An 18,840-nucleotide genomic window follows, 5' to 3' on the forward strand; every position below is an offset into this window, starting at 1 on the left:
TGAGACGTTCGAGAGCAACACTGGAGCACGTGGGTTACAAGATCTGAGCACATAAATTTGGTGATGCAACTCTTTTGAGATGTTGGTGCAGGAGGGTAGCATGGGTCCGTGACGGTCAGCAAGGAGGTGAGAAAAAATTTAATAAGGGAAAGATCAAGCTTCTGTGTCACAACCTGGACCATGAGTGGTGGCAAAAACACAATTGTGTGAATTTCGTGTCAGATTTTATTAATTTCAAGTCTTACTGATCTTGGCATTCAAACACACGTCACGGTGGCATACATCACGCCTTTCTTGAAGCCAGGCTCATTCAGCGGATTTCTAGAATATTTTTAATCAGGCCTTAAAGTACATGGATATTAGTCCTATGGCATACAGGTAATAACCCGATTTCCATTTTTTTAAGATTTGGGAACCTCTGGGCATGAGTTCTGAGTACGGGGAAGTGAGAAGCAGCAGTAAGAGAACTTTGTTTCCTTTGCTGGCAGAAAAGGGCCAAGAGACACAGGCCACAACCACAGGCAGAAAGTTAGAGAACTTGTTATTAAATTTAATTTTCTTTAAATACACACCTTTGTCCCACCCTCACCTACTCCGGGTGGGGGGAGAAAACCCCACCCCCTCCATTCGGGGGTTCCATGTATAAAGCCTGAGATGGTGAGGAGTAAGTATAAAAATTCTATTTACAGAGGGGAAGAAGGTACCTGCCGCTACCTTAATTAACCTTCGGACACCCCCAGCCCCAGGCCCCTTTTGCTCCTTTAGAAAAGCCCCTGCAAATTCATCTGAGTGTAGAACAAGCCCTTCCTCTCGAGGGGCACTCAAACCCCAACACGGAATCGGAAGCTCTGAGATTAACCGAGGAAGAGAGTGAACGGATAGCACCACAGATCCCAGCAGGGGGAAGGTCTCTGCCCTCCGTTCGTTACCCTGCAGTCAGCAGGCCTGCTGGTCAGCCTTGATCTCCACAGACCCCATGTAAACATTGACTTTCATTTTTCTATGTCCCTGCTCTTCCTGACTTCCTACAGAGCCTCCCTCCCTTCCGCTGGAGGCACTTGGTTCCTTGATCGTTCCTTCCTCCCCTCCTCACCTTCCTAGGCAAGGGGTAAAGAGGGGCGGGAGGTTACAGGTGGGGCACAGCCCATCTTATCCCTCCTCTGAGGTCAGGGCAGCCTGTCCTCCTAAGGGGAACCCCCCGGGGTGAAGGCCAAGTGCTGAGCCAGGTAAGGATGGATGGCTTTTTCCCCAGCAGGGACAGGCAGGTAGACAATCCAGTACCAGGATACAGTGTTCTTTATGGGTGATGCCATTAGTTCCGAGCAGCAGGGAAGGCGGCTTCAGGAGGCAGAAAGATGGGGCAACTCTGGTCTCACCCTGACGGTGGGGGACCAGCCCTGCATTAGCGCCCCTTCAGAGAAGCAGGTCAGTCCCCACCCAGCAGTCTTGTTCATAGTAGCTGTGCAGAGGGACCAGGCACCCGGGAGGCAACGGGTTTTCTCCAGGTCTTGGTGCAGAGGCCAACACTCACACCAGCTCATCCAACAGGATCCCGATGCTCTGAGTGGCCTCGGAGGGCCCGGCGATGGGCTTGTTACACATCGGGCAGACACAGCGTACTTCTAGCCACTTCACCAGACACCTGTGGGCAGAAGAAGACACTAGCCGGTTCCGTCTGTCTCACAGAGCCCAGCTGCTTCTCAGAACATCTCTGTCCTTGCCCCCGCCCAACCCCTCCGGCTTGCCTGGTGTCCTGACAGGATGTAGGGCATCCCTGGATAACACATGCCCCACAGCGGACACTTACTTCCGGTGAAAGGCATGTTGGCACGGGAGCACACCGAGCTCATCCTTGCCCTTGAAATCTTCCAGACAGACTGCACAGGTCTGCTGTGGGGAGAAGGGGGCAGTGATGAGAGGAGACTAGAGAAGAACCACACTCACCCAACAGCTCATCCCCACCCAGGAAAACTAAAGCTGTGGCCCAGTTTCCTCATCAGCCACTGAAACTTGAGTCAGAGGGTAGCCATGAACCACACGTTTCCTGGACCAAATGAAGGTGAAATTAAAAGTTTAGGGTGCCTGGGTGGCTCAGTGGGTTAAAGCCTTGGTCTTTGGCTCGGGTCATGGTCTCAGGGCCCTGGGATGGAGCCGTGCATTGGGCTCTCTGCTCAGTGGGGGGCCTGCTTCCCCCTCTCTTTCTGCCTGCCTCTCTGCCTACTTGTGATCTCTGTCAAATAAATAAAATCTTAAAAAAAAAAAAAAAGTTTAGTTCCTCAGTTGCACCGGCTCCATTTCAAGGACTCAGCAGCTGCAATGTGACTAGAGCAGCTCCCACACTGGGCTGTGCAGACGCCGGACATTTCTATCCTCACAGAAATTTCCATTGACCAGTACTGTTTTAGAAGAGTATTTTTTAATCCTTTCTCACCTAGTACATTTGGCAAGGGGGCATGTATCATTAACTAGAGGTAAGGATGGGGACATGGTGTTCACTTAATACTCTTTGATTCCAGAGAGGGTGGTTGGGTTATGGACATTGGAGAGGGTAGGTACTATGGTGAGTGCTGTGAAGTGTGTAAACCTGATGATTTGTAGACCTGTACCCCTGGGGCTAATAATGCATTATATGTTAATTTAAAAAACTTTTTTTAAATGAATAAGACAAAAAAATAAAAAATAAATAAAATAAAATAAATATTCTTTGAATCCAGCTTTTTGTCATTATATATCAACACCTCAGAGCTGAACTCTTCCTCTCAAGGGGGGGCTCAGGAAATACCCCTATTTGCTGAGATGTAACAGCAGGTATCAAAAAGGGGGATGAGGGGTACCTGGGTAGCTTGGCTGGTCAAGTGTCTGCCTTCAGCTCAGGTCATGATCTCAGGGTCCTGGGATTGAGCCCCGTGTTGGGTCTGCTTACCCTCCTCCCCCGCCCCTTGTAAGGGAGAAAAAAAAAGCGGGGAGATTAAAAAAAAAAAGAGGCTGTCCTGTGTCAGCAATACCTGTGGATCCTTCTGGGTCCCAGACAACCAGACACACCCTGTGCACAAGTGTCTGTGGTTACGGATGGAAGCCTTGAGAGAGAAGTTACATGATCTCACGGACGCAAGTAGGATAGGAAGAGGAAACGGCCTCCTGAAGAGTCCGTGTGAAGACACCCAAGGACTTGCTCTACTGACTGGCGGGGGAGGACTGGAGGGGAAACGGGAAGGACTGCGGGGATGGATACACGTGTCAGCTCCAGCGCTGGCTAGGACAGAGTGCACGTGTGGGGGTAAAAGGAAGGGAGGCTGGACTTTCTGAGGCATGGAGTGCTGTACCCACGCTCCCCTTCGGCACTACGCAGAGCAGCCTTCCTGGGGCCACACATCCCCACCACTCAAACCCTTCTGTGACCCCTTTAGGTCATCTGCCTGTGCCAGTTCCAGACCTCATGAATTCCACATACAGATTACTTACTGGGATTAGTCCCATTTATTTGGTCCAAGGAGAGATGAAGACAGGGTTGAAAGTTCCTGAAAGGGCAACCCCTTTGGGTCCCCTCCTTCCTTGGGAGCTTTGTATTGTCATGTTGCTATCCCTCAATCAACCTTGCTTTACTGACCACCAAGATAATGATGACTATAATAGCAATAATAATAAAGTTCCTGAGGGCCCAGACTGAGCGCTGGATGGAGAAGGTGCCGTCTGCTTTGCCAGCTGGGCCCTTCCCCCTTGCTGTCCCAGCATGCTTACCCCATATAACTGCAACTTCTTCGCATCTCCTTTAAGCACCACCTGGGAAGACGGAGCGAAGGTACGGGGTCAGAAGAGCCAACCACAGGGGCCACGTGCTCTCAACCAAAGAAGGGAGTCAGTGTTCCTGTGTCCCGTGTCCTGTGTCCCCGTCCCCATCCCCCCCTACCCCTGCAACAGTAGGGTCTTCCTCTCCCTCTGGCGGAGGGCAAGGGCCTCAGGCACTGCCTGGGACAAGCCAGACAGGAGGACTGTATAAAGCCTCAGCTTCCACAGGAGCAGACAGGAAAAGTCTTAGGGAATGAGGCTGCACTTTACCTCCTTATAGCCGTATCGCTCACTCTGGGCCTGGTTCCGGAGTTTGCTGGGGGAGAAAGAGAAAGGGGAGAGAAGAGGTTACTGCTATGCCTTGCAACAAAGAGAGCCATTCAGAGTAGGAGAGGCAGGCACGCTGCGTGGGCCGTTCCTCTGGGGCTGGGAGGCTGCTTGTCACGGGGCTGTCTCATCCCAGAGATGCCACGGAGTGTGGTCTGGACCCAGGCAGGTCACCCAGAGGGGATTAAAGAAAGACCCAGGATCTTTCTCAGGCCTAGCAGCCTCAACACTTACTGGCAGGTCCCAGAGACGGGAGAATCCTGGCAGAGCACAATCTGGCAGATTTATTCATTCCTACTCCTTGCTGTTTCCCAGTACCTTGGTTTCTTTAGGCTCCCCAAGTCTACAGATCATCAAGCTCCTTACTGAGTGCACAGAAGGAGTTGGATGGTCTTAAAAGGGTTACCGCCATTAAGCCAGGGCGGCAAGATAAATAAGTCTGTTAACCCTGGGGAATTTTTTGAGCCAGTGGCCTACATAAAACGTAACATAGCCAAGAATTGTGTAAACCTAGCGATTCACAGACCTGTACCCCTGGGGCTAGTAATACATTATGTGTTTATAAAAAAATTTAAAAATTTAAAAAAAAAAAAAATATATATATATATATATATAAAACTAGCAACCAAAACAAAAAACAAAAAACAAAACAAAAACTAACACAGCCAAAACACAGCACACTGTCCCCAGCGTCAAGCCCACAGTAGTTATGGACGACTTGCTCTGTGTCCACCCCTATTAACATACACATGTACATTGGGAACGTTTCCTTTCTACAGAGGAGGAAAACAGAAGCCCCCAAAAGTTAAATAACTTGCCCAAGCCCCACAGCTAGCTGGCAGCGTGGGTGGGTTTGAATCAAAGTCTCCCAGCTCGGGCGGGTTTGAATCAAAGTCTACCAGACGACAGAGCCTGAGCTCTCGGACACATACTGGCCGGTTTCCCCTACTACACGGGACACTTCATTGTCCTGAGAAGGATACCAAGGATATCAGACCACTTGGGAAACACTTGTTTGTCCCCAAGGCCACAACTAATGGCTGGGACCATGATTATGCATTATTATTATTATTATGCTGTCTTATTTGCAGTGAAAGAAACTTTCCAAATTTAGCAGGTAGTGCTAGGTCTTTCTATACATGGGAGCTAGGTGGGGCTTACTCTCCCCACTGATGACTTCTACCCCAGATCTGGGTTACTGGAAGGAAATACCAGAAGCTCATCTGGGTATAATAGGTGCTGCAGACTCTGGCCAAAAGGCCAAAGCCTGCTGACCACTTGTTTTATAGGGCCTGGGGGTGAAAACTGGCTTTTATTCTTCAGTGATAGAAAGTAGAAATCAAAAGAATATTTCATGTCATGTGAAAAATATATGAAACTCAAATTTCCATGTCCATAAAATTTTATTTGAGCACAGCTTTACTCATAATTTCCCTATTGTCTATGGCTGCTTTTGCCCAGGAGAGTGGGGTTATTGAGAGAGACTGGATGACTTCCAAAGCCCCAGATAATTCATCCTTTTGCAGAATAAGAGTGCTGATCTGAGTTAGAGGAAGAGAATTTCAAATCGTGAGCCACCACCAAAAGGCGTGAGAGAAGATGCTCTTTCTGCGGACAGTGTGGAGAAGCTGAGTTGTAGTCAGAGCAGGGGAAGGTGCAAAATGCGTGGCAGAGCAGAGCCGTGCCCAAGGGTCAGACCCAGATCGGGCTGCCAGCTCCTCCACTGCTCCTAACAGAAGTCAGGGGGCCCGGAGAGGCTCTAGGCCTGGAACCTCTTAAGATCTCCAGTCCAGGGGGCCTGAGTGGCTCAGTCAGTTGAGCACCCGACTCCTGGGTTTCGGCTCAGGTCATGCATGATCTCAGGCTGGTGAGACTGAGCCCCATGTGGGCTCCCTGCTCAGCACAGAGTCTGTGTGGGATTCCTTTCCTCTTCCTCTCTGCCCTGCCCCCTGCACTCTCCTCTCTCTCCCTCTAAAAATAAGTAAAATCTTGGGCATCTGGGTGGCCCAGTTGGTTAAGCGGCTGCCTTGGGCTCAGGTCATGATCCCAGGGTCCTGGGATTGAGCCCTGCATCGGGCTCCCTGCTCAGTGGGGAGCCTGCTTCTCCCCCTACTTGTGTGCTCTGTCAAATAATCTTTATTTTCTTTTAGATTTTATTTATTTGACAGACAGAGACCACAAGTAGGCAGAGAGTCAGGCAGAGAGAGAGAGAGAGGGAAGCAGGCTCCCCACTGAGCAGAGAGCCCGATGTGGGACTCGATCCCAGGACCCTGAGACCATGACCGGAGCTGAAGGCAGCGGCTTAACCCACTGAGCCACCCAGGCGCCCTCAAATAATCTTTAAAAAAATAAATAAATAAAATCTTAAAAAAACAACTCCAGTTCACGGGTGCCTTGCTCGCTCAGTGGAAAATGTGACTCTGACCTCAGGGTTCTGAGTTTGAGCTCCAAGTCAGGTGTGGAGATTACTTAAAAATAAAATCTAGGGGCGCCTGAGTGGCTCAGTCGTTAAGCGTCTGCCTTCAGCTCAGGTCCTGATTGGGATCGAGCCTTGCATCAGGCTCCCTGCTTGGTGGGAAGCCTGCTTCTCCCGCTCCCCCGTGCTTCTGTTCCCTCTCTCACTGCGTCTCTCTCTGTCAAATAAATAAATAAAATCTAAAAAAAAAAAAAAAGGGAACACCAGTCCAGGTGGGGTCCCACGCCAAGGGGCTAAGGTGGCCCATGGCAGCACATCTCCTGGAGAATTTCTGGTCATGGGAGGTTTGGACCAAAGGCTTAACCAGGACTCCCAGTGTCCCAGCCTTAACTTTGCAGGGAACTCCTTAGTCCAGGAAAGTCTTTCATATGCAGGGCTCTCAGTCCCACCTCCAAACGACGGGGGGGGGGGGGGGGGGGGGGGGGGGGGCAGACATGGATGTCTCCAAGGCCTAAAGGAACAACTGTTAGCTGGCTGCAAGGTATGAAAGCTGGGGAAGGAAGAAGTGTTCCCATTCCTTCTGAGGGAAGACAGTGCTGGCCAGCTATGCAGCAGAGTCAATAAGGAAGTGGTGAGAAGCCTGGTTTGTAACTCGGAGAACGAGGGGACGGCTCACGTTGCATGTGTCCCACCGCCTTACCTGCCCCATGGCTCCTTTCTGCTTGCTTCATGGGATGTGCGGGGTGCCCCCGCATCCCTTCTGTCTGCCTGGCTCCACTTAATGGTCACCGTCAAGGACCTTCCAGGAGCAGGCAGGACCCACCCCACCCCACCCCTGCCGAGCCTAGCACTACCAGAACAGGGAAAGCCCTTACCCTGTGTGGAGATTTCTGGAACAGAAAGGTATACATTGTGAGGAGACGGGGGGTGGAAAAAAGGTTGCAAGGGAAACAAAGCAAAAGACAACCCCTCCCCCGCCAACCCGGGCCATCCCAGCAGAGGACATAGTGCCAGCAACTTTGGACAGGTGGCCTTCTCAGCTGTTGGGTGAGCAAAGCTACTAAAAATACTCGGATTTCAATGAGACCATTTCTAGCCAGGGCCGGGGGCTCTCCCTGGCTTCTTTTCCCTTTTGGAACAAACAATGCAACCAGGTCCTGAAAATAATTGTTCCTTTCCTGCCTATTTGTACTTCACTGGCCCCTCCATCCTGCGCAGGGCAGAGGTCAGCTCTTGGGGACCGGGGGAGAAGGAGCGAGGGGGAGCCGGAGAGTGGAGGCTGGTGTTGGCTAATGAGCTCACCAGGTGGAGAGCAGGGGTCCCGGGCCTATTTTGGCTGTGGAGGAAACGGAGAAGCAGCAAGAGGAAGTGGTTCTGTGCTTGTGTGTCTTTCTATATATAGACACCCACAGGCTGCCACACAGCAGCGAGCCTCTGGAGCCATGAGACTCCGGGGTCAGCTGGCTTCGGGCAGGCTGCAGAACAGAAGGTGGGGTAACAGAAGGGACAGGTGGTGCCAAGCGGCCCGCAGTCAGGAAGGCTTTTGGTATCATGTGGTTATTGCTCGGGTTTGCCTCCAACCGGCCAAAAATAAGTCAACGAGACCCAGCTCCCGGCCTGTCCTTCTGGGAGACCCTGATCTCCAGCGGGAAGTGGGTGCTGGGGGATGCCACAGCTGCTCCTCCACTTCCCATTCAAGGCGTTAGCACTCAGAGAAGGCGAATGTCTGGAATCTGAAAGGCTCGAGCCAATGGCCACCAGGCTAGCCCATGTCTGGATCTTCCCAGACATAGGACCTTGGGCAAACCCTTCACTGCCTGAGCCTGAGCAGGAATTTCCTCATTTACAAAGTGAGCCAATACATATGCTGGGCGGGGGAGGGGGGCACAAAACACCAGTCACAACATAGCACAGAGAAAACACTACCAAGTGTTAAAATGGTAGTTAAAAACCAAGGTCACACCTATCCTATTAGTGGCAGAATTAGGAAATGAACCCTGGTCACCCACTTCCTGGCCCTGGGTGATTTTCTAGATTTTCCTTCAGCTGAGCCCCTCTGCAGCGTGGGTGTGTACCAGATAGAGCTGTTTTTGCAGACTCCTCCCCCAGCAGGATACATAAACCTTTGGTATTTGGTAGGTCTCTGTCTTCAGTCTCTGGGAAACTGCATGAATTGCTTGGTGTGGGGAGATGGGGGTGGCTGGTGGTCAGGAAGCCAGAAAGTTTAAGGAAGAAAATATAGGCTTTGAGGAAGGGAAATGCGGGACAGAGAGCTACTAGAAAAGCTGCCCTCATTCCCACTTGTGCAAATTGTAGACTCAACTGTACGAAGAGAGAGAAAATAAACCACTATCTTCTCTGCGTACACTTGTAAGTAGAAAACTCCAGTCCCAGGAACTTTATGAAGTTCTGAGAAAGAAGAGGCCTAAAGTGGCTGACTGGGGGCACTCAGGGCACTTCCCCTTTTATAGAGGAAGCTCTCATTGCCTCAGGAATACGGAGGAGTATCTGCCTTCCCCCTCGCATCCCTCCAGGTGAAACACTCAGACCCACCAGGATATCTCAGTAGGGAGCTTGAACTCCTTCTTTCCTTCAACTTAATTTAAATGATTTGGTAAGGGACACCTGGGTGGCTCAGTGAGTTGGGCCTCTGCCTTCAGTTCAGGTCATGATCTCAGGGTCCTGGCATAGAGCCCCGTATCAGGCTCTCTGCTCAGCAGGGAGCCTGCTTCCTCCTCTCTCTCTGCCTGCCTCTCTGCCTACTTGTGATCTCGCTCTCTGTCAAATAAATAAATACAATCTTTAATAAATAAATAAATAATTTGGTAAGACTCTAGCTGACAGTTACTCAGGCCTTTGGTCAAGCGTGAGCATGTGCGCATGTGTGCTGTTGGGGGAGGGAGCGGTTATCACAATGGCCCCAAGGCCCACGAGGGTGCTCAGGGATGCTCCACACTCCCCAGTAGGCAAGACAGTCCCATACAATGAGGGGACTGTTAATACCAAGAGCCTGCCCTTGTCAGAAACACTACTTTAATTTCCACTCTAAATACCAGTCATGCCCCAAATTTTTGGTAGAAAACCAGCCACCAGTTCCCATGTCTCTCAACAGGAGGTGAAGAAACAGTTCCTGGAGTTTGGGAAGCCTCAAGAGCCCCTGCCACGCTCAAGTCCTTCCCTGGATCTCTACGTAGTAAGAAAAAGTGACGTTTTCAGGGGTTTTTTGGGAGGGGATTTGGGTTTTTCTCCCCTACCACTATCAAAAATAAGAGCTTACCAGAGAGAATAAACAACCAGCTCCCCAGACATGAGCTTGCTAATATTAGCATCTGGAGGGCTGACAACAGGATTTCCCAGGAGGGCAGAGGAACATGCCAGCGGTGCGACCGAGGGCCACCTAGCCCTGGCTACCCGGAGTTGTGAGCGGGAAGTGGAGACACAGTGAAGGGACGGACTCACGATACTACTTGGTCAGACAGTCATCCTAGACCACCCTAGGATAAGAGGCCAAGAGGTGTGCTGCAGCCCAACCAATGGTGACCTTACGTGCACTGGGACAACTTGACAGGCCGATGAAAATAGAAATAGCAGGCCTCAGGGGCCCAGGGAAGGGCAGGCTAGGCCCTGTGTCCTCAGAGGAGGGGCCCCAGTGGGAAGCCAGGGACTCTGCTGAGGGAGCCTCACTTGGCTCACCCCAACCCCTGGCCGCCTTCTCCCTGCCTGCCGGCCCCGGAGGCCACCCAGGGTGCCACCCACCTGATAAAATAGCAGCAGAAGATGAGGCTGAGCATGAAGACGAAGATGCCCGTGCCGAAGATGACCATGTAGATGTTGAGAGGCAGGTCCTGGAAACTGATGGGTGGCATGGAGCAGGACTTGTTGGTACTAACCAGTCCCAGGCCACAGAAACACCCTGCAAAGAAAGCGAGAGGGAAAAGGTTATCGCTGGAAATAGACCACCGGGGCTGATAGTGCTCGGTCGGCCAGGATGGAAAGAGAAAATGGCAGGCTCTGGGCTCCTCAACATCTCTGACGCAGAGGCCGAACTCTACATCCCAGCTCCAACACGGAGCAGCTGTGTGATCTTGGGTAAGTAAGTCATCTGCGAAATGGGAGAACACACCTAGTACTTCAAACTTCCTCTCCACCCAGGGGACCAAGGATTCAGAGTCAATGGAAGACTTGATCTCATCAGCAAGAAGCTCATAGAACCACAGAAAAATGCAGAGTCCGCAGAAAAATGCAGAGCCCCGGGTGACAAAATGGGTATTTGGGTGGCAACCCTGCCTCTCCCTAGACAGGTGACCTTTAAGACCTTACCTATCTACGCTTCCCTTTGTCATGCAAAAACAGAGAGGACCAAAGTGGGAGGGTAAAAACTACCCTTTGTAAATTGCAAGGTGTAGCTGCAAAGGTCATTTGTCATTAGGAAGCCACCCGCTTCAGCAGACAAGCTGCACCAGGACCAGAATAGAAACTGTTCATCCCAAGGGTGGGCCCAGTGTTCCAGAAAGTGGTAGGGGATGCCGCTTACTTTGACTGGCCACTTTCCCCTTTTCTACTCAAAGCTTCGATGCGTGGTTTCCATAGTGACACTGGCATCCGATGCAAAATCTTGTAAGAAATTCAAAATCTCAGGCCCACCCTGAACAAAATGAATCAGAATCCACATTTTAATTAAGTCCTTGGGAGATTCCTACACCTGCTGTGTGGGAAACACTGACCCGTCACTAGACGCTTCCCCTTCTCCCATGACTAGGGTAAACCCCGACTGGCCTACTAATCGTTATAGTCACCTTCCCCTTGCCAGGGTTTGGTGTGGAGGTAGGTATGTTGACAGGGTTCTGGCCAGAAACAGAGCAAAGTTCTGCCGGACAAAGAAAACTGTCCCATCTTCCTGAGACAACTGGAATGGGGCAGCCAAGTTACGGCTGGACAAGAAGACTTTTCAATATAAAGCCAAGGGCGGAGGGTGACAGAAGGGACAGGGGAAGAGGAGACAAAAGTATGGCAGTTACTGCTGGGTGAGCCAATCCTGGAGCCACTCTCTATTTGGGGAGTACTCGTTTTGAGAATCAGTAAATTTCCTGTAATGTTTAACGATAAAAAAAAAAAAATACATACAGGATATAAACAATAAGCTGGGTAGAATGTTCTGTCCTGCGACCAGGACAAAATATAGTGATCCAAAAGGCAAGCACAATATAATTCTTGGATCTCAGCAAGTGTGGAGACAAGAAAACTGGTTGTCTATCATAAACCTGCTACATCCCAAGCAAATTCTCAGGCTACCAGTCTAATCTTTGTAATGCCACTGTGAAACTTACTTTCCCTCTCAGCAAGGAAGAAAGAATCATTATTAAATAAGCTCTCTTAACTTCAAGCAGCTAAGAAGGCTTGTATCCAAAGTCCTCCGTACTCAAAGTCTTCAACATGGGTTTTAAGCACTGACCTGAATCTTGGTTGGGAGCCAGAACCCATAAGTATACTTCAGAATTCTAGATTATAATTTCCAGGGCTGCCACAACTCAGAAGACTGGTTTAAAGGATTGGAAGTCAGTTCTGACATCCTACATCTCATGTCTTGTCATCCCCTACATCAATCTGGCGACCCTATCATGAGCCTCCCTTCAAAGCTCTTTCAGATGGGCCCAATTCTATTCCAAGTCTCTGTCCCAGACACCTCATTGATGTCTGGTCCCTCCTCTAGTTTAGCCCATCACGTTATTTCCCAAGCTCATGACTGGTTTCCAGGCTTCCTAACCCCACATATCCTGGGTCTCTTCAACCTCCCCAGCTCACCACCTTAAGGAATCACCCACCATAGACCTCCTTTTTTTTTTTTTTTTTAAAGATTTTATTTATTTGTGAGAGGTACAGATAGTGAGAGACAGCAGGAGCAGGGAGGAGAGAGAGAGGCAGGCTCCCTGGTGAGCAGGGAGCCCGATGCAGGGATCAATCCGAGGATCCTGAGATCATGACCTGAGCAGAAGGCAGATGCTTAACGACTGAGCCCCAGGCTCAGTCCCCTCCATCTCACTATTTCTTGCTCAGCCTGTCCTTAACCTGCCTCCAGACCTTTGCTCATGCAACTTTTTCCCTGTCCGAAACTCCATCTCCCTTCTGGAAGTCCACCAGGCCTAGTCCTCATGACATCCCAGGAGCCTTCTCTTCATTTGAATTCTACAGGGCTCACAGCCTGCACCACGCATTCTGGCTCTCGAATACTCCAATGCTGTTCCAAGCATCAACTTAACCGAACTCAAATATGGACTATAGGACAAATACCGTGCCAGACATTGAATATGAAAAAGCAAAGAACGACTGGATGATTTTTACTGTGTAGGGACAAAGACAACCCAAAGGCTTTCACTCTACCAAGGAAGGCACGGCAGTAGAGGTGGGACTACAGTCCTGAAATCAGAAGGGAAATAGTTCTAACCAGCTTGAGCACTCCTAAGTCTGCGTGAAGTCTGAGGACAGCAGACTTGGACTGGCAGGCTTGGACTCGTGTATACTCTCCAGTGCCTCGCCTAGCGTTTGGCATGTTTTCAATTAACTAGTTGACAGATAAATAACTCCTGATTTTCAAGACAACCTGGTACCCTTGGGAAAGGCTCCCATTTCAAAGCAAGGAGAGTGATACTTGGGAAAATTGCCCAGAAACTGCCCTCAGCTAATGAATGACCGGTCAACCAACAAGTATTATAGAGGGCCTGATTTATGCACTGACCTGGACATTGTGGGAAAACAAAAAACAGAAGAAGTAGTTCTTGTCCTGAAAGACTTTGTTGAAAAGATTAATTAGCTCTTACCCTTGCTATGCTGAACATGAAGCCCTGGCTTCTAGGCTCCCTACCTCAGCAACAACTGATGTCCTAACAGCATCTAATCCCAATCCCAATCCATCCTGCTCTCCATGCACGTTTTATGAGCTGGATCCTGGTTATCTTCAGGGTCCCAAAGAACCTCATTGGTTTCCTGTCCTGTGGGCCTCTGATCAGTTTACCTTGACTATCTTAGCTCTTCTTGTCAGAAGAAGGCTTCTGACAGAGGCTTTCCCTGGGCTTCCAGGAATGAGTCAGTGAGCTTGTGACTTTATGTGATAAAAAGATATAGGTGAGAAAGGGCGCCTGGGTGGCTCAGTGTGTTGAAGCCTCTGTGTTCGTCTCAGGTCATGATCTCAGGATCCTGGGATTGAGCCCCACATCGGGCTCTCTGCTCAGCGGGGAGCCTGCTTCCCTTTTCTCTCTCTCTGCCTGCCTCTCTGCCTACTTGTGACCTCTCTCTCTCTGTCAAATACAATAAATAAAATCTTAAAAAAAAAAAAAGATATAGGTGAGAAGAACTTCATAGCTAAGGAGATGGTACATTTAGTTATATCTGAAGATAAATGGTATGTTTCCTTATAATTAAAATAAATGGTAAAGACACATACTGGCCAAAAGGTGTAGCAGGAGTCATTTTTCCTCCAACTTGTAAGGGCAGAATACCAACCCCAGGAAACAGAGACTCCAAATACTGCCCCCACCTCCCCAACAAAGGGATGGGGGAAGGGACTGCTTCCTCCTTGGAGTCAAAGAACAGGATCTATCAGTCACTTTAAATGACAAGAAAGAGCACAAGCCCTCTGCTGGTCTAAAAACCCCACAAGAAATAGAAGTGCCAGAATAAAGCGCCAGCCACCTTGGTTCCTAAGTCTCTGTTCCATTGTCTCAGCTGACCTATGAAAGCTGTGACATCAGAAGGTCTCATCTCGGTGGTGCGCAGGCTGGGAGCTGGAATGACGTCAAGAGAAGGGCTGGCCAAGAAAGACCAGTGGGTCTGGGAAATGCTTCCCTTTCCCAGCCAACGGGAATCTTTCCCAGATGCTGGGATGCACCGGCTGGCCTCACCCCCATCCTCCACCCCCTGTCCCTCAATGCCGGCCTATCACACACAGTTCGGTTCATTTTCAGGAAATTAGATCCTACCAGCAAGAGGAAGAGGGGGATGGGGGCCGCTCATACACATGCTGTCCAAACCCGGCCTTAAAACAAAAGCCGTTTGAAAGAATTCATCCAAGATCTGGCAGGGGTCTGCTCTCAAGGGTGTTTTTTTTCTTTTTCTTTCTTTTCTAACTAGCCGGCCTACCATGCTCAGATAAGGCCAGCTGCAGCCCCCACCCCCATGCCCGCCCCACTTCTCCAGAAACTCCAAGCTTGGAACAACGCGGTCAAAACACCAAAGTTACTGTAAGGTATTAGTATCCAATACCAATACCTTTTAACTGACCTGCAACGAAAGGCCCTCCTTTAAGGTAGCATGGGTGGAGTCAGCTCCAAACCCAATCTGTAACACCTGAAAAGTCAAAAAGCTTCAGGTGAGGTGGATTTAGCATCCCTCCAGGCCTGGGAGGGAGGAGAGACTAGATAAGCAGGTGCTGCCACCACCCCGGCTCCACAGCGGGTACCGCAACCCGGCCTTGGGACCAAGAGAGCACGGCTCCCGCCGGCCTGGCCCTGCACCCAAAGGTACCAGGACGCCGAGAAATCTGCAAGGCTTTATCAACGCAATAAAGATATGCTCTTGAACCCGTCGTCCTCCACAAGCACAAAGCCCGTAACAGCCAGTGAGAAGCCAACAAAGACACAGTGGAAGCCGCCCCCGCGCCCCGTCCCGCACGCTGCATTGTATACATATTTAAAATAGCCTGCAAAGTTCCAGGCCGGGAACTTGAGCTCCCTCTAGGAGATCCCAACCCGAGCGCGGATTTAATTCTCCTCCGACAGCCACAACAAAGACCAGAGTTTGAGCGCACAAAGGCAAAGGAAGGGGGTAGATGAGCGAAGCCGCCACACAAAGGCCGCGAACCCCTCAGCTCCCACGCCCCCCGCTCGCCGCACGTTCAGAGACGGTCCCGGGCCTTGGGTTAAACCTGATTTTTTTTTTTTTTTTTTTTTTTTCCAAATTCCGCGCTGTGCAGAGCCGAGTTGGGCGCCAGGACGCTTTCTCGCCGGTCCCATTTCATGAGAAACTTAGCTCAAGAGGAAGCGCGCGAGCTCTCTGTCTGATCTCAAGCCTTGCGCCCGACCTCGTCTGCAGCCCGCCCAGCGTCCGCTCGCCCTCCCGGCCCGCGGACTCACCGTTACACCACTGGAATGGGTGCATCAATGAACTCTCGGCTGGCTTCCTCTGGCGAACGAAGGCAGGCGGCGGGTAGGGCAGGCGGGGTGGGCGCACCGGCTTTCGGGTCCGCAGGAGGTACCGGTGTCGTCCGCGGCAGCACCCTTTCTGCAGAAGTCGAACTCTCTCCGGAGTCGGGGGTTTGAGCTTGAATGGTCTTAGAGCAACAAAGAAGGAAAAGGAGAAAACAGAAAGTCCCCTGGATCAGCACACCACAGAGGAAATGCAGGAAGGGGCCCCGGGCTGGGGGAGATGCAGGGCGCTGCAGAACAGGGTGGGGGCGTCCAGTTCGCAGAGGCAGTCGGCCCGCCGAGGAGGGAAAAAGCTTCAGCAGGAAGCTGGGCTCGGGATCCTTGGCGCGAAGGTGAGCCGCCGGGACTCCGAAACTGACACGGGCAGCGCACACCCTCCCTCCCTTTTACTCCCCCCGGAAAACTCCGCCCCGCGCTCGTCACCCGCCCTCCGGCCAATGAGAGCCTTCCTGCTGGCCCCGGGTCTTCTCTGCAGGCCCGCCCCCCTCCTAGGGGAGAGCATCTTTGCGCCTTGGGCGCCTCCAGCTTCACCTTCCCAGTCCTCGGGAAACTTAACTCCAAACAGAAGCAAGTTGCGGGGTGCGTCGCTCGGGGCGCGCCGGGTCCAGGCTCCTCCACCGAGGACCTGGAGGAAACGGAACAATTAGTGCCACATTGTTTTCCGCCTGCAGAGCTGTTACTGTTTCGCATTTCCACGGCTCTCTGAGAAGCCAGTTCTAGGGAGGGGTTGGTTACATTTCTGCTGGGTGGGCGAGGACTTGGTTCTGGGTGGCTGCTAGCGCGCTCCTTGCTCGCAGCGAAAGGGGGAACTGGAGCAAGGGGGTGAAGTAGATGAATTACAAAAGTGAGATCTGGGAACAAGTCGAGCTGCCCTCTCATTTTTGGTCAGCCCCTCGTTTCACAAACAAGGAACTAAGGCCCAAAGGTTACGTTTAAGGTAGACTTAACAGGGCTCCACGTTCCAGAGTAGCAGAATCAAACTCAGAAATCGACACTGGCTATACCTTAAGGGCAGAATCTTCAGCATCTAGCACGATGCAGGTGTTGAGATAAAGAGCAGTGAGAGGAAAGACTGAATCTCTTAATCACCACCCCTACCCCCCCCCCCCCCCCGCGGCCAGAATGCTTTCTTTTTATCTGATGTTGCATCCTTTGTTTATTTCTGTCTTGCCTGTCTTTCTGTCTTTTCATTTATTCAGAATGTATCCACCAGGAACCTACTTTGTGCCAAGCACTGTGGCTCCGGGGACCCACCAAGGTCATCGGAGTCAGCGGGGTTCTACTCTCCTGCGATTTTCAATGCCGAGGAGACAGACAGTAAACAAGCAAGCAAACAAGAATGACTCAATCTCATCTTCCAATTAAGCTTAATCTGTTAATTGAAGGTGATAACTACTTTCCCTAACTCTTGGGAATCTGTGACACTCAGACAAGATTATGCATATGAGTGCTTTGTCATTTAAAAGCATGGTGGTTAAGGCATTAAATAACTTGGCTAAAATCACATAGCAGTATGCAACAACTGGTTTAGCACTTAATTACGTATTTGTCTTTAAACGTCTTTCCTATGAGCTGGTCTTGAGGATCGGAACCACGAACAGATCCAGCTCGTTTTATCTATTAATTGAGCAGTTGCAAAACTTCCTACCTGGTCTCTCTAACTCGTGTCTCTGCCTCAGACTTTAGAGCCCACGGGAATCACTTCTGTTTAGAGATGTCACAGATGCAGACTCCCAGGCCTTGAGCTCAGAGATTCTGATTCAGAATCTCATGGGAATAGAGCTGGTCAATCAGGACAGTGAACATCTCGGGTCATAACTGCAAGGACCATGAATTCAGTTATCAGTCAAATTTATGTTCTAAGTCTGATATTTTAAACATTCAGTAAGGTCTCTGGAGACACTAAAGAACTCTAAACTGGCAAGCCCAATGCATCCCTTCCCACTCCCTCATCCCTCCTGGCCATGGTGGCCTCAGGGCTGTGCCTCAAATGATAGCTTACTACGGGGGAGACACAGGTTGAAGGGTTCTGGTCTTGCGCATACTTGAAAAGATTGGTTCAGTCTCGCAGCATCTCATAGACCAAAGGTCTTATCAAAGATAAGTTGATTTCCCACATTGTATCAATACTATTTAGGTAACTTACCCCTGCTCCCTCATCCAGATGATGGTTCAGACCCCCAGCCTCTTGTGAGTCAGGAAGACATGTCTGGTTATTTTATTGAGGAAGACATTGAAACACAGTAGAGAAGCTGATAGATTATATATTCAAAGTTACTTGAGGAATCTGAAGTAGAATTGTGTCTCTAAATCTTCCATAGAAAGAGGGCAAGGTGGGACGCCTGGGTGGCTCAGTTGGTTAAGCAGCTGCCTTCGGCTCAGGTCATGATCCCAGCGTCCTGGGATCGAGTCCCGCATCAGGCTCCTTGCTCAGCAGGAGCCTGCTTCTCCCTCTGCCTCTGCCTGCCATTCTGTCTGCCTGTGCTCACTCTCTCTCCCTCTCTCTCTGACAAATAAATAAAAATCTTAAAAAAAAAAAAAAAAAGAAAGAGGGCAAGGTGATAACAAGCCTCCAGGAAAACTTCTAAGGAGTCAGGGATTCTCTTCATTCCCTACTGCCTTACCCTAACATCCTCTTAGACACCCCAGGAGCCCCCTCATTTTAAGGCCTTGCAAGTGCTAGAGAACCACTTTGGGGAGAGCCAGGTAATTCTGTGGAGGAGAATGGGATCTGCAGCCTTGATCATCCCACTTCACCTTCAGTAAGAGTGTCTCTTCTATGGTCCTCCACAGCCAGCCATAAGATATAGAAGAAAATGCTAACCACGGTGATAATTAAAAAGTGATAATTAAAAATTAAGGGGCACCTGGGTGGCTCAGTCGGTTGGGCATCTGACTTGTGATTTCAGCTCAGGTCAGGGGTTTTGGGTGGTGAGATCAAGCCCCATGTTGGGCTCCAAACTCAGCTCGGAGTCTCCTTGGGATTCTCTGCCTCTCCCTCTACCCAACCCCACCTCCCCCACAAGTAAATATAAATAAAGTCTTAAGCTGATAATTAAATCCAACTAACTGTTTTATTTCTTTTTTTTAATTTATTATTTTTTTATTTTATTT

The 18,840-nt window shown here is 50.3% G+C and overlaps 1 protein-coding gene across 1 annotated transcript; it reads right to left on the minus strand.

Annotated features, from left to right (window-relative positions):
- Positions 1 to 207: 207 nt before the first annotated feature.
- RNF122 (ring finger protein 122) lies at positions 208 to 16,106 on the minus strand. Its single transcript, XM_047717034.1, has 6 exons — positions 15,655 to 16,106; positions 10,286 to 10,442; positions 4,057 to 4,102; positions 3,739 to 3,780; positions 1,808 to 1,890; positions 208 to 1,642 (listed from the first exon to the last, which is right to left on the minus strand). The coding sequence occupies exons 1-6, from the start codon at positions 15,677 to 15,679 to the stop codon at positions 1,528 to 1,530; spliced, it is 468 nt and encodes a 155-aa protein (XP_047572990.1). The 5' UTR covers positions 15,680 to 16,106; the 3' UTR covers positions 208 to 1,527.
- Positions 16,107 to 18,840: the final 2,734 nt, after the last annotated feature.

The sequence above is a fragment of the Lutra lutra genome, chromosome 2, assembly GCF_902655055.1.
Source record: "Lutra lutra chromosome 2, mLutLut1.2, whole genome shotgun sequence".
Classification (NCBI taxonomy): domain Eukaryota; kingdom Metazoa; phylum Chordata; class Mammalia; order Carnivora; family Mustelidae; genus Lutra; species Lutra lutra.

Excerpts from the sequence above, each read along its gene's own strand:
- RNF122 (XM_047717034.1), bottom strand. The coding sequence starts at position 15,679 with ATGCACCCATTCCAGTGGTGTAACG. Across the intron at positions 4,103-10,285 it reads TTCTGCTGCTATTTTATCAG|CAAACTCCGGAACCAGGCCC; the intron begins GTGGGTGGCACC and ends TTTCTCCCCCAG. Across the intron at positions 1,643-1,807 it reads CAACATGCCTTTCACCGGAA|GTGTCTGGTGAAGTGGCTAG; the intron begins GTAAGTGTCCGC and ends TTCTGCCCACAG.